Source organism: Falco punctatus (genome assembly GCF_963210335.1).
Source record: "Falco punctatus genome assembly, chromosome: 6".
Taxonomy (NCBI): Eukaryota; Metazoa; Chordata; class Aves; order Falconiformes; family Falconidae; genus Falco; species Falco punctatus.
In genome coordinates, this window is record NC_137585.1 from 17223159 (window position 1) to 17237090 (window position 13932).

General features: G+C 41.8%; 1 protein-coding gene across 3 annotated transcripts in view; it reads left to right on the forward strand.

The window, feature by feature from the left end:
- Positions 1-13932, forward strand: part of ITPR2 (inositol 1,4,5-trisphosphate receptor type 2) — a 269466-nt gene that overhangs the window by 232153 nt on the left and 23381 nt on the right. For all 3 annotated transcript variants that reach the window (XM_080392861.1, XM_080392862.1, XM_080392863.1), the window contains 5 exons: positions 452-647; positions 2734-2826; positions 7611-7738; positions 9543-9708; positions 10982-11142. In XM_080392861.1, coding sequence (XP_080248987.1) covers positions 452-647; positions 2734-2826; positions 7611-7738; positions 9543-9708; positions 10982-11142 — 744 coding nt within the window. The remainder of the gene's footprint in view (positions 1-451; positions 648-2733; positions 2827-7610; positions 7739-9542; positions 9709-10981; positions 11143-13932) is intronic.

A 13932-nucleotide genomic window follows, 5' to 3' on the forward strand; every position in this document is an offset into this window, starting at 1 on the left:
GTTTACAGACATGTAATTACATGCAGGAGTGCTTTTTTGAGTTGCAGCTCATGCATGTTTATCAGATGGGAGATAACATGAAAAATTACTTTGTAGATATAGATCCATAGTATGAAGACACTGTTTTTTAATTTTAATCTAGCCTGGTTTTGAACATGGGGAAACAATGGATATTGTTGGTAACTGTTATCCATGTCTGGATCAGGCTCATATATACCTCATGACTTTGGATTTTACTGTAATTGATCTTAAAATTTGAAGTCCTGTTTTGGATTTTCTCCTACAAGCATGCCTAGCTCCCACTGAAATTAGTGTTAATTGTGTGTTTATGAAGCTGAGAATTTAGAACATGGCTAGATGTATGTTTCAGTAGTTCAGATTGTTTTCCTATGTAGCATCTATATATTGCTTCATTTATATTCATTTTGCCTCTACTCTGTGCTTTTCCCAGCTGTTTGATCTGGTGTACCGAGAAGAGACATTGCTAAATGTGATAAAAAGTGTTACCCGGAATGGTCGTTCCATTATCCTGACTGCAGTGCTAGCACTCATCCTAGTTTATCTCTTCTCTATCATTGGGTTCCTCTTCTTGAAAGATGACTTTATCATGGAGGTTGACAGGTTGAAAATCAGGACCCCTGTTGCAGGTATTGTTTTTTATATTAAAATTTGCTTCCAACGTACACCTTTTCTGTCTGCCTAACCTAGCTTTCATCTGAAGAAATGAAATTTCTTTATTTGCATCTGTGAGAGAAGAACTGATTCCATATACCTTAGAACTCAAGCAAGTCTCTGAGTAAAATTTAATGTGTATAGGATTGTGTTAGACTAGGCTTACCTGTTGAACTACAAAAGTCTAACACTGAAATTTAATTTTTTATGTCTTCTTTTCAAACTCATGCCAATATAAAAAAACCCAAAAATCTATATTTCCTAAGTATTTGGAAGAGCAACTCCAAGTGCATTCTATGGGTTCTGAACTCACCTTCAAAGCAGCTCATAGTATTTTCTGTGTACTATATGAGGTATGGGATCTTAACATGTTCTGCAGGTTTATTCATTTGATTATTTTTTAAACTTCATCCAACAGAAATTATTACAGATCCCATCTTCTACTGATGGGAGGTTTCCTGAAGCATCTTTTAAATTCAGTGTGTATTTCATGAACTTCACCAATAGTGTGTAATCCTGACTTCATTAAAATCATTAGGAGTTTTTTAACCAGTTTTCAAAAGGCCGGGACTTCACCTTAAGGGAATGGGAGATTTTACCAATGTGAATGGAGAGTTACAAACTTGCTTTGCTGGAAAAAAGCCAGGTCTGGTCTGTTGAGATCTTTGTATACACTGCCAACCACCCTGCTGGGAGCATGGGCAGAGAAGTAACTCTGCGTAGAAACACCTGAGAATAGCTTGTGACTAAATTCCTAGAGGCATGATTTTCCCAAATACTGAGCTCTTCAGACCTTTACACAAGCACACAACAAATAGTGGAAACCATCCTGGACTGTGTGCAGTCCACATTTGCCAGGCTTGTCCTAAATTTGTTATTTCAGGATCTGAAGCACACAAACAAGGCAAAGATCATTCAGGACTTGTAGGCATGGTGTACTTATGTAGCTGTTTTGATACCATATGAAAAAAACAAAGGAACCTAAAGGATTTCTTTAACACACCTTTCTTTTTTGCCATTGATCATCTTAAAAGGGCTAAGTTGGCTTATATTTGACTTACCGTTCATTTTTGGGACAGAACTTACAATGTGAAATTTCACTTTGAAAGGTAATTGTGACCATCTTAGAAGAATGGATGTGAGGCTACACGCAGCGCTGGTCTGGTCCAGTGCAGTAGTTCCTGTGTGTTTGTGTTTCTTCTTTTGGGTTCTTGGCACGTTTTTGCAGTGTGGGTATTTTCTTGCTGGCTTTAAGCATTGCCATTCCTGATCAAAAACTCATCAAGAAAATACACTGTAGTGATGGAACATTATGCATGCCAACCAAGTGCTTTAGATTTTTGCTTTATAAAGTAGCACAAAGAGAAAGCCAGAGTGGATGTTTCCTGTGTTACACAGATTGTCTTAGACTGTTACTTTTGTTGTATGATTTTGCATTCATTTTCTTCTCCTTAAATCTTTTTGTATCTCTGATTCGAAATGCAGAAAATTGTTGAAGATGCACAAGATAAAATTGGTTTGATAAAATCAAGCTGATGTACACATTTACCCACTTTGGGAATGTTAAATTAGTGTTTTACACAAACCCATAGATATTTACAAGTGAGTACCAAACTGTGTTATAATACTTGAAAACTCTTAAATATTCTACATTCAGGATAACTGAACATCAGCATGGTGTCCTTCTTGTCAGCTTTTGTGAATAATTTATCTAATGGTTTTAAAACTGACTTTATTTTCATATCTGACAGTTGTTTCTTGCTTTGAATATATTTTGTTCTAACCAGAAGTAGCAGCATTTGATGTAGAGTCATTAATTTCAGGAGATGAAATGGGTATAACTGTGATATACAGTAAATATAAAACTGTGTTTTTGTTCCTTATGATTGCTTTGAGCTGTTGAGGCAGACTGTTTGAGGAAAGAGGAATTGGTGGTATAATTTGTTCTGCTTTTTCTTCTCAACTTTCCAACTCAATGACTCGCTTCTAGAAAATAATGATTTAAAACTTAGTAGCAATGAAGTTATCTGTCTTTTTGTCAATATCCTGCTTTTTCCACAGGTATTGGTGAGGTCCCCACTACAACCCTCACATCAATGATGGGAGCCTGTGCAAAAGAAAACTGTTCCACAAGCATCCCAATTATTAACCCAGGTTGGTATAAAAGTCCCCCCAAACTGGTGATCAGTTAGAGCGGAGGGATTTGCATGTTACTATTGCAGAGACTTTTGCTAGTGTGAGAAGTGATGACCATTGTTGTAAGTGCTCAACTTCTGCAAGGCTTGGAGCTTAGTTGGCAACTTGCCTTTAATACGAGTGCTTCCCACGCCTGATTTCCAATTGCACTGACATTCATTTTGTTATTAAAAGAGCTTGCTGAATCATTATGCTTGAACATACAGGTTGCTTCTTTCCAGCTGACTTTCCTGAGAGAAAAAGCTTGCTGCTTATCTGCAGCGTTGTCACCTGCACACAATGAGCCACTATTACATCCATTGCGGGCCACATAAGTTGATTTTAATGGCATAGCATACATCAGCAAGATTTTGTGTATACTTTTTACATGCATCTAGGCCAAGGTTGTAGTGTAGCCAGAAGACCTAAGAGCCCAAATCCAGAGTCAAATTACTATGTCTTAATGAGTCACTGTGTTTCAGCTAAGCACAGGCAGCAGTCCACCTGTGCATTCTTAGCTTGTGGCAAATGCAAGGAAATGCAGTGGCAAGCCTTTCTTGTTATAGGTAAGTTGTGTTGCTTCATGCTTGTAACAAGCGAAGAGCTTAATTGCTCTGGTTCAGCAGATGAGTCCACCTGGTTGTACTTCGATACCTGCATTGTGAATCTGACCTGTATGTCAGGAGGACCCTGTCAACTCTAAATGTACTCAGTGAAAATACAAGGTCTGACCAGTGTGTCCTGCTGGGGCAGTTACCAGACACCAGATATTGGGCAGGAAAGAATTTTTCTTCGATCGAGCTGGCAGAGTGCTTTGTCCTCTTCTGTAGTTTGAGGCTACAGGGTCACTTGTGAGTTTTGTTGGCCAAACGTGGTGCTAGACAGGGACCTTTGGTGGTGGTGCTACCCTGTCTGTCCTACTCTCTTCCTGTGGCACAGTCTAGTTGTGGTGGTTGGTCTTTCACTACAGATGTTGGGTTTGTTTTAGAGTGTTGTGGCCTTTGCACCGTGGGTGTGTGCACAGTGGATGGTCCACAGGCTTAAAGTATTTATTGCCACAGTTGCCTGTGGTTGCTGGCAGCTGAAACTGGGGACATAAGTGGTCCCTTCCTATCCTGTGTTCTAGTATAACACTGTTTCGTAAGCTTTATTCTTCTACTACAGATTTTGGAGTTTTTAGGATCAAAGGCTTCAGGGAGAGGGTGATAAAAGTAGGCTTTTTCTCCCCAGCTGCTGTGTAAACAGGCCTCATAAACAACATGGGAAGCTGTCTGACTAGATAGAGAAAACAGTCTAAGAGCTATTGGCAAAGCTGCTGCATTCAGAGAGTAATCAGTCAGTCAAAAGAGACACAGTGTGGCTTTTGCCAAGCTCTTTAAATGGTACAAATCTCACATTCCTTATTCTTTGGATACTGTTCCTTTAATATTAAACAATAATGAAAGGGGGCTATACAAAGCACCTAAGTGCACTGTCACTTAATCTTGCTGAAGTTTTATTTATCCAGTAACATAAAAATACCCAACATTCAGCAAGAACAGTTTTGTTCATCTTAGCCAGTGAATCACCTGTCAAAAAGTATTGCTCTATCTTCTGTCTTCTCCTGGGACAGATCTCCCTTCTGGCAGAAGTGTGAGTGCAGTGGAAGGCAAAGACCTGAGATGTGGGGAGATTCGCATTGTAGCAGCATGGAGAAGCCCACAGCTGTCTGTAGGAAATATAAAATGTTTTCAATGGCATCTCAAGTCCAGAGTGGAGACATAAGTACATTGCTTTTCAGATCAGGTCACTGCTGATCATTTGTTCTGATAAGACTCTGCTTCTTCCTTAAGTTTCACTGGTGGAGTGTGTGCTCAGTCGTTGCTCATGCTGGTGAGGGAGTTAGCGGGGAGCCAGTCTGCTCTGCTCAGAGTATCCCGTCTGCAGCCTGCTTCCCCACTGCTGCACTGAGCTGTCGGCATAAAAATACTTTGTCTCATCTCCCTCAGTCTCCCAGTCTTCACTCCAAAGGCATTTCCATATCACTTAAGTCTGCCTTGTGAAGCCCCTAATCACTCCAAGGAACTTCACATCTTATAGTACGTGGCTCTCTGTGCTCTGTATCCCGTAAAGACCTGTGCTAGAAAGGTGCACAGATATCTGTCTGTAAAAGGGGATATTTTCAAAGACTCATTCGTTCCACTCCCAGGCCTGGTACTGCTTGGTGCAAGTTCAGCTAGATCCCCGTGGGCACTCGTGTGTCTCACCTGCTGGTGCTTGTGTTGGAGCTCAGGCCTAGAAGCCAGGTAGCTGTGGACCATCAGATGAGGATTTTGGGAGGAAATCTTCCTGTCATCCCACCTGCTGCCCTGTGATTCACATTGTGGGTTCGTCTTAGTGCTTAACCTGCTTTACTTTTGAATTAAACTTAATCAGAAGACAACCTACCTAACGCTGTCTAGCTGCTCCTGGCCGCTCACCAGACAGGAGCTGGCTGCAAGTGAAAACCCCTGAACCTCAGTAAGTGTCGATACTGGGTAATGACAGTATCATACAGCAACAATTCACTCTACAGATCCACTTTTGTTAACATGGGCGTAGTCTCTGTCGAAAGGGGACAAGTCTGAGTTATGAGTGCTGCTGAGCACCACGGCAAACCGGCTAAGGCAGAATGTGTGCCTGTAGGGTTACCTGGCTCCCAGGTTGAAGGTAGCTCTCGTTGCTCTGCATCTGGGAGTGGGAGTAGACATATGGATGTCTGTACACTCCCCACAGCATCCATTACTGCACTGGAAATTACTGCCAGCTTTGGGCTGTCCACTGTCTGATTCTCTGACAGAGATCTTGCAGCCTGAGCTTGCTCTTCTGGGTCCAGTGTGGGTTGCTGAGTCTCTATTTTGCAAGACCATAGAATCATTTAGGTTGGAAAAGACCTCTGAGATCATCAAGTCCAACCGTTAACCCAGGACTGCCAAGTCAGCCGATGAGTGGTACCTTGTGTCTCTCTGAAGCATGCTCTTGCTCTGAGCATGCATCTTGGCAGACATGGAGAGCTGTGAGTTAAGGTTTCTAGCAGATAACTCTTGTGTTGCAGCTTCCAGTTCTCACTGTTCACCAGAACCTGACAACCTGCTGTTTCCAGCACCTGACCCTGGTCTTGCGAACAGTGAAAATCTTGCCCTATCATTATCTAAATGAAATAGAAGCTGTGGCTTGTATATAGGTTTTTAATTTACTTTATGGATGATCATCTTCTCAAGCACAGATATTAGCTCCAAAAAAATGACAGTTTAATATTTGGAAGAGGGAAATAAAGGCAGGATACAAAAGCAAAGGAGATTAGTTGGTATGACTAAGATCACCATACTAGTAAAAGCTTTCCAGACATGACAGTAAAAAAGAGGTCTATTCTTTCGATCCTTTCAGTTTCAATATTTAAATCTGGAGTTGCACTGGTGGTAGTAATGTCTGTAATGACCACATAGCTTAACAGGGAAGCCTGTCCTGATGCCTACTTTTGCTTTTCTTTTTGCTCAAAGTTCCTTAAATCAGGAGCACTTTCTCATTTAATCTGATTGCTTAGCAAAAGCAGTGGTGGCAAAAGCAGCAGATAGCAGCTCTGTTCTGCAAATACCAGTAGTGAGGCATACACCCACCCCATGGGAACCCACGTTTTAAATCCAAATTGCTTGTCTGTAATGTGAGTGCTTTCAGTCAATTGAGTTTATCAAAGTCTATCTCGGTGCCCCAGATGTGGTGTTTTGGGGCTGTTAAATATGCCGTTTCAGTTAACTATCGCAGCAGGATGTTGTTATTTATTAAACGATGTTACAATAAGTGCACAAAGCAAACCAAGTGAGAATCCCTGTCTTCACTGCTTAAGCAAATGTATCCCTAAAGAGAAAACAGGAAGGCAGGAGAAACGGCAGTCACAGTCCTGACCCTTCAGTGCAAGCCAGCAGGACGCAGGGAACAACTCAAGCAGGGCTCTTCAAAAGGAGGCTGTTGATGCAGCCGCAGCATGGGGGTGAGTGCGTGGTGGGAGGAATTCTGGCCAAGGCGAACAAAGTGCCCCAGGGACTGGTGTTCCAGCCCAGCTCCTCTGCACGTTCAAATATCTCCTGCACAATAGTACCCTCTGTGGCTCGGCCAAAAGCACGCAGCAGCTCTGCAGCAGACGTAAGAATAGAATCCAAGTTTTCAAGCTGAGGTCAGGGAGAGTCTTTCATTTAATGTATATTAGACCTGTGCTCGGTCACGTGTGCTAGTGGAAAGATCATGGACAGATTTTCTCATATAAAGTCAACCCCTCCTTAACGGTTTGAAATGCTAACATGACTTGGCTTGTACATGAGTAGGTAGAGGAATGATTTCACAGGAAGGCAATCCTTTTACAAATGTGCTTCTAATTCTGTGTTTGTATTGCTTCTGCTCTGTGTGTCAGCTGTGCACTTAGGAGGCATGCTGAAAAGCAGTCATACTGAAAGCAGTGGGAGTACTTGCAAGGAAAAGGGGTACTCCCATGAACAGAGGTGGCGGCTCTGGGTCAGAGTTACTGGTAGAACTGCTTGGGATTTTCTCTGTCTCTCTTCAAGCTAATGTGCCTAAGTATGTCACCGGGAGTGATGTGCAAATGTATAGGGATGATCAGTGAAATTCTAGCTGAAGAATATGAAAGGCAGATGTGTACAGCAGTTACTTTCTCTAATACAGAATGGTGGCTTGCTTTGGTGACTGATTTTTTGAATCTGTGGTTCCTAAAGCTGTGGCTTTCCTGTTTGCAGGTGAAGAGGAGGAGGATGGAATAGAAAGGACCTGTGACACGCTTCTCATGTGCATTGTGACCGTGTTAAACCAAGGTCTGCGGAATGGTGGTGGTGTGGGAGACGTGCTCAGAAAGCCTTCCAAAGATGTAAGTGTTTTGGCTGAGGAAATGCATTACTCCCTGTGCATCTCATGAATGCCAAAGTCAATTTTTGGAAGTTACAGACAGTATTTGTATCTAGTCTGCTCTGATGTCACACAGTTGATTTATCCCTGTAATTTTTACGTCCCAGATGGAATATTTAATGGGAAGACCTCAGCTTGGTGTGATGATGATACTTGAAGAAAGGAACTCTAGGAATAGTTTACCCCTTCTGGAAAACTGGAGCATATTGTAACCTTCCAAGCACTGCTAAGAAGCACTGTGGGATTGTATCACTGTTCTATTACACTATGAATTCCAACTGAAAACTTGAAAGGGATTGATTGATGAGTGTATGTCAAGACTCTCCACTGTAGTACATAAAGTATATTTTTAGCTGAAGTTCAGCATGGCATCTATCCTGGAGTTGGTCCTATTGTTTACTTGTACTCAGCTAACATCGAAGTCAAAATACAATTTCATTTGTCATGGTAGATGTCCTCTTCCAGAAGTTTCCTCCAAAATTCAATTCGTTTAAGGACTACTCAATATTTGGGTGGTATTATGCATTTATATTTAAGTTCAAAAGAACATTATAAATAAAAGCAATCTAGTAGGACTTTGCTTGGTGAGCCACACCATAACACAAGGATTAAATTCACAAGTATGATCTCAGCATGGCTTGTCAGAGTCCAGCAACAAGTAACTCGGATCTGGATGGAAAAGCTCCTTGTGCTCTTCCTAGGTCCTGTCTCATGGACTGGGAGGTTCTACAGGGACCACAGCCCATTCCCATGAAGTCTGTAAACCCTTACAGACTTTGAAAATGACCCTTTCCACTTAGCAGTTATTTAATGCTAACTACATTAAAGCACTTTGCAAAGGGTAGCACTGTTATCCCAATGAATGTGTGGGAAGCTGAGAAAATCAGTGACTTCCAAGTCAATATAATGGTAAAGAAAAGGACTTGAGTTTTATGTTCCTCCTCCTTATGCCGATTGTCCTCTCCTGTTTGCCACAGAACAACTTTGCTATTTTAGAGGTGTCAGTGGGAGTCCAGTCCAGCCTTTGCAAGAAGGGAAGTAGCTATGATGTAAAAACAAGAGTGTGATGTAGTGGGGAGTATGAGCACTACTTCATGTGTGTGTGCATGCACGTGTGTATATGTGTGCGTGTGTGTGCTTGTCGTGTTCCCAAAAGACACTTGCTTGGTCTGCCAACTCTGAGCCAGCTGAGTGCCATGTGACTGTATTAGCACAGTGCTAAAACCATTAACACGCCCTGCTTGGGCACAGAGTATAGTAGCCTGGCCTTGGCATCACACAAGCACGCTCCCCTGGTTTCTGGTTTTTCAGCATGAAAACTCGGCATCAGTCTGGAGTATTCCAAAAAGATGTACCGTAAGCATATCCTTGCATGCCACAAGGCAGTATTAAGAAGAGCTATCATTGTTCTCGGTGGGTACTAGAAACTGCATGTCCCTGTTTCTGTACTGGCAAGGTAATTATCATCAATTGAGCTCTACACTAATGCATCTACGCTGCTTCTGGTACACAAGCTCGTCTTTTCTTCATGCTGTGTGAAACAATGTAAAGGACAACAGGAGTCCCAGAGCAATGAGTGCATGAAGCCAAATCTTACTTGCTTAGTGGTATAGGTAGTCCTTCTTTGTATCTGTGAGTAGGGCTAGCAGAATCTGGCATATGAAAAGAAAGATGCGTAGCTTTGCTTGAGTTAATGTGAAAGTGTTGTTTAATATTTTAGAGGTGTGCTATTTTTGTATCTTATTGCAACCTTATTATTGTTTCAGGAGCCCTTGTTTGCTGCACGAGTTGTTTATGATCTTCTGTTTTACTTCATCGTCATAATTATTGTTCTAAACCTAATCTTTGGAGTCATCATTGATACGTTTGCTGATCTCAGGAGTGAAAAGCAGAAGAAGGAGGAAATACTAAAGACAACCTGTTTTGTCTGTGGTAGGTGTTACTGAGCTATTGAGACGTTTGATGGGGAAAGAAGTAAAATGAACTATTCTTCAATAAATAAAGTGTGGGCCTGAGGGGTGGTTATCTTCTACAAGGAAAGTCTGTAAAAATGTCAGAGTTTGGTTCCAAATTTATTCCCTCTCGGTAGGAAAAAGATGTGGTTTATGAGTCAAAAGCTAGCTTTGCTAAGAGGTGGCTTCACAGTCTCCACCCAGGATCTAAGGGAGAAGAGCTGTGTCTCACACTCGCATCATCACCACTAATGGAGATGGTGCAGCTGCTGGCTTTATTTCACAAAGCGTGATGCAGATGAAAGTACAGCTTGCTATTTCACAGCACAGTGCATTCCAGAAGGGTAACAACGGCAAAATCCGCCTGTTTCAGAAGGTGATATGAAGCAGGGAACAAAGGAATTAAATGGAAATCATACCCACAAAATCCATGGATAAATGGCGCTTATTTTGAGGTGCACTCACAAAGAGGGGTGGACCTTCACTCCCCTAGGGGACTTCAGAAATACCTTATTTTTTGTAGGCTGGGTGTTGTTTCCATGGTTGTACTGACAGGGATGAACATTGTGTGGAGCACAACAGCTTTAGTGTCTATGGAATGCTCCACAAGAAATCCAGGGAAGAAAGCTGTAACACGGAGGCAAACATTTGTGAATCCTGCCCTTCCTCACTGTGATATTCTTTGGGGATTTGACCTGTTACAGGAAAAAAATCAAAATTTCTTATTACTACAGTTCTGTAAAGACTGTAACTACAAAGCTGCAGAGACTCACTCTCTCTGCTAGGTTTAAGCACACAAACAGTCCCACTGCAGCTTAAGTGGGACTATTCATATGCTTGATGCTAAACGTGTGCATAAATCTTCGCAAGATCAGGACCTAGACGGCACGCTGTGTGCTTACCAGTATACATTTAGAAAGAAGCGAAGCCAATGCTTGTAAAGCACTTTATAGCCCTCAGCATAGAAGGCACTGTAAAACTGTAACATATTTATTACATTGTTATTGTTATTAAGAGGAAATATCACAAAAGAGAATAAATGCTGCGCTGAAAGAATTCTGTCAGGAATGCCTTCTGGCCTTGGTATTTCTTGCCTGGCAGTTACTGTATGCAGTTATAGCTTTTAAATTAAGATCCTTGAAATTTATGATCCTTTAAATTAAGTTAGGTTCCTTTCTGTAACATATTTAACAGATTTGGGTATTTTTATGTTGAAGTTTATTTTTTTGCTTTATGCTCATGTCATTTTGCAGGATTGGAGAGAGACAAATTTGATAACAAGACCGTTTCATTTGAGGAACATATAAAGTCAGAACACAACATGTGGCATTATTTGTACTTCATAGTTCTTGTCAAAGTTAAAGATCCAACTGAATACACGGGCCCAGAGAGCTACGTGGCGCAAATGATTGTGGTAAGTCAATTTGGGCATATGCTTTATGCAACTGAGAGATGCTTCTTGCAGCTAAAGCAGAGAATATCTTTCTTTTTCCCTCTCTCTGAACAATAGGAGGCATCGATCTGTATTTTCAAAGATCCTTTCACATGTCTTAGTCTGCAACAAAGCCCAGTCTTAAACATAATGAAAAAGATGAAGGCACAGGCCACAGTCTTCAGTTTGGCATTCGTGCTCTCATGCTCTGTGGGTTCTGCTGCCTCATTAGCCAAACCAGGGGCAGAAGAGCATGCATCATAACATCTGCTGCTGCTCTGGCTTTGTCCAGTATCTCTGGGCTGCTGTCCAGAAAAAAACATCTCCTGCTGAACAGTGAAACACAGGGTCAGTGTTGAGGGCTAGTGCTTTTCTCCTATGACTGCTCTGAACAAGCTATTGAAAAGACCAAGAAGAGCTGCTGCAGGGTTTTGAAGAGCTACAGAAACTGCCTCGTGAATCAGTAGGAGTATGACTTGGATTCAGAGAGAGAAATTTGATGACATTGGGGCAGAGCAATGTTAGATTACATTTCCTTTCCAGCCTGCTACCAAAAGTTTGTTCTGGTGAAGACTGAGGGATGGTTTATCAAGGCTGCCATGGCTTGGGGCTTCATTTTTGTGGAATTCATCCTACCTGCTGGGATATTCTGGTGCAGCATTTTCTTCCTGTGGACTTCCTGGCAGGTATTGCACTGCTCAGGGCCTGTGCCAGGGTCTGTGGCTCCAGATCTGGCATATGTCTGAATCCCAGGAGGAGGGTGTAACCAAATGTGCATCAGGCTTTGCTGTCTATGCATTTCTGGAGCCACATTTCTTGTTGAGAGTATCTGCTCTGTTATCCCTCATCAGGCCTTTGATTATACGTGCTACCAACCTCACTAGTGAGATGCTAAGTGCCCTTTTAGGGCTCGGTTTGGTCAAGGGGAAGGTTCTCTTAAAGGAACCTTTAACTTCAGCTGTCTTCAAGTCAGGCACCTGCCTTGTCAGTGCAGAAAGCTGGATTATTTATCCTGCCTTAAAACAGGTGTCTAGGATAGCTGGGGTGACTCACCCTGCCATCGCCTTTCTCACACTATCGAGACACTCAATGATTACTTTAGACAAGATTCCTAATTGGGAGCTGGCTTAAATTAGAGGAGATGACTCCTGACCACTGTGCAGGCTTATGCAGAGCTTACCTTGAAGATCTCGCATTAGTGGAACAGCTCGTGTTCAGACAGGGGTGCATGCTTGTATGCTGCAATGAAATGGAGCTTTTGTAAGTGCTATTACCACTGCGTGGGAAGGTGGCGTGGCAGGTGATGGGAATTCGGCACTCAGGTACAGCGGAACAGCCTATGTCCATGGAAATTTTGAACCATCAATCTCATTGCCCAGGTCAGGGCACTTATACTGTTAGGCAGTAATGGATCTACACTTCTGCAGTATGATGGGTGAGATAGAAAAACGAAAACAAATGCTTGTAATCCTCCGTTCCATTACAAGAAATCATTCATAGTGGCAAGTTGTCCTCTTACATGTGAAAATATTTTAGTTTATCTCAGAAATGCACATTAATTTGTAGAATCAATGATGTCTCCAGAGTCTAGGGCTTTTCTCATTTGTCTGTTCCTTCTCCACTCATCTTCCTCTCCCTGCAATGTTTGTATGATTTTAAACTTTGCGAGTATATATGTTAAGTATTAATGTTTAATTCCAAGGAATGCATTAATATTCATAGTAACTGTATTCATCCCGTGGCAGCAGTGGTTTGACTTTTCTGCTGTAATTCACTAATGTATGTTACGTTTGCATTAATGGTGAGAACTCCTGTTTGAGCATCTAAAATATTAACAGAAAAGGACCAAAACACATGTGGCCTCAAGAACTGAACTGATTTCTCAAAGCCACTGTTCATCTTTGGCAAAATGCTGGTGGTTTAAGTGGTCATTAGTAATCCAGATTTGGGGATTATTAAAGCCTCTGAAGGAAGGCTTGGTTTTTTCCATGGGTATATATAACATTAATGGTTGTTCTGGATGATGGAAGAGGTACATACGGACCTGCAAGTGTAAAGCTTACAGGAAGAGGGAATGGAGGAGTTGGGGAGGTGGAAGTGAAACCAATGTTTGAACAAACTCCAGGTGGCTGGTGTGGGATTAGTAATTGTGTATTTGTGTAATTTAAATTTCCCTTTCCTTAAGAAAGGAAAGAAAATTCTGACTGGAAGAGTGGAGTATTCTGGAAGTATGATATTCAACTGGAAGAAAGGATTTAGAGATACAGCTTTGCTTAGGACCAAAAGAAGTGTCAAAGGAAAACACTCAGAAGTAGTTTTGCTGCTGTCAGCAGTATGAGCTGATGTAATGTACGTGTTTGGTGTGCTTCAAACACAGCATGATAGCAATGAAATTACATGACAAGCATGTGAGATGTACTACATTCCATGCACAAAATAAGCTTGAGGTATGGATTTTGTCCTGAAGAAGCTGATTCAGACTTTGTGACGGACTGAAAGCTGAGGGACCATTCTTGTGGTGCTGGGAGAGGTGACCACGTCCCTGATAAGAAACCAGGTTCTGGTTAGCATCTGGCACAAGGGAGGCAGACTTCAAATTAACCTTTCACAAGGAAACTAGGGCTTGCCTGTGGAACTGACCTGTTGCTGAATGACACTCACTGGAGGTGTATGGGAATGTAACATAAATTTACAAAATTGTAACAAACAAAACAAAATTTACAAAAATATGGTGGTTGTAAGAACAGAGCAGTCTCAGGAGCTCTTTGAAGG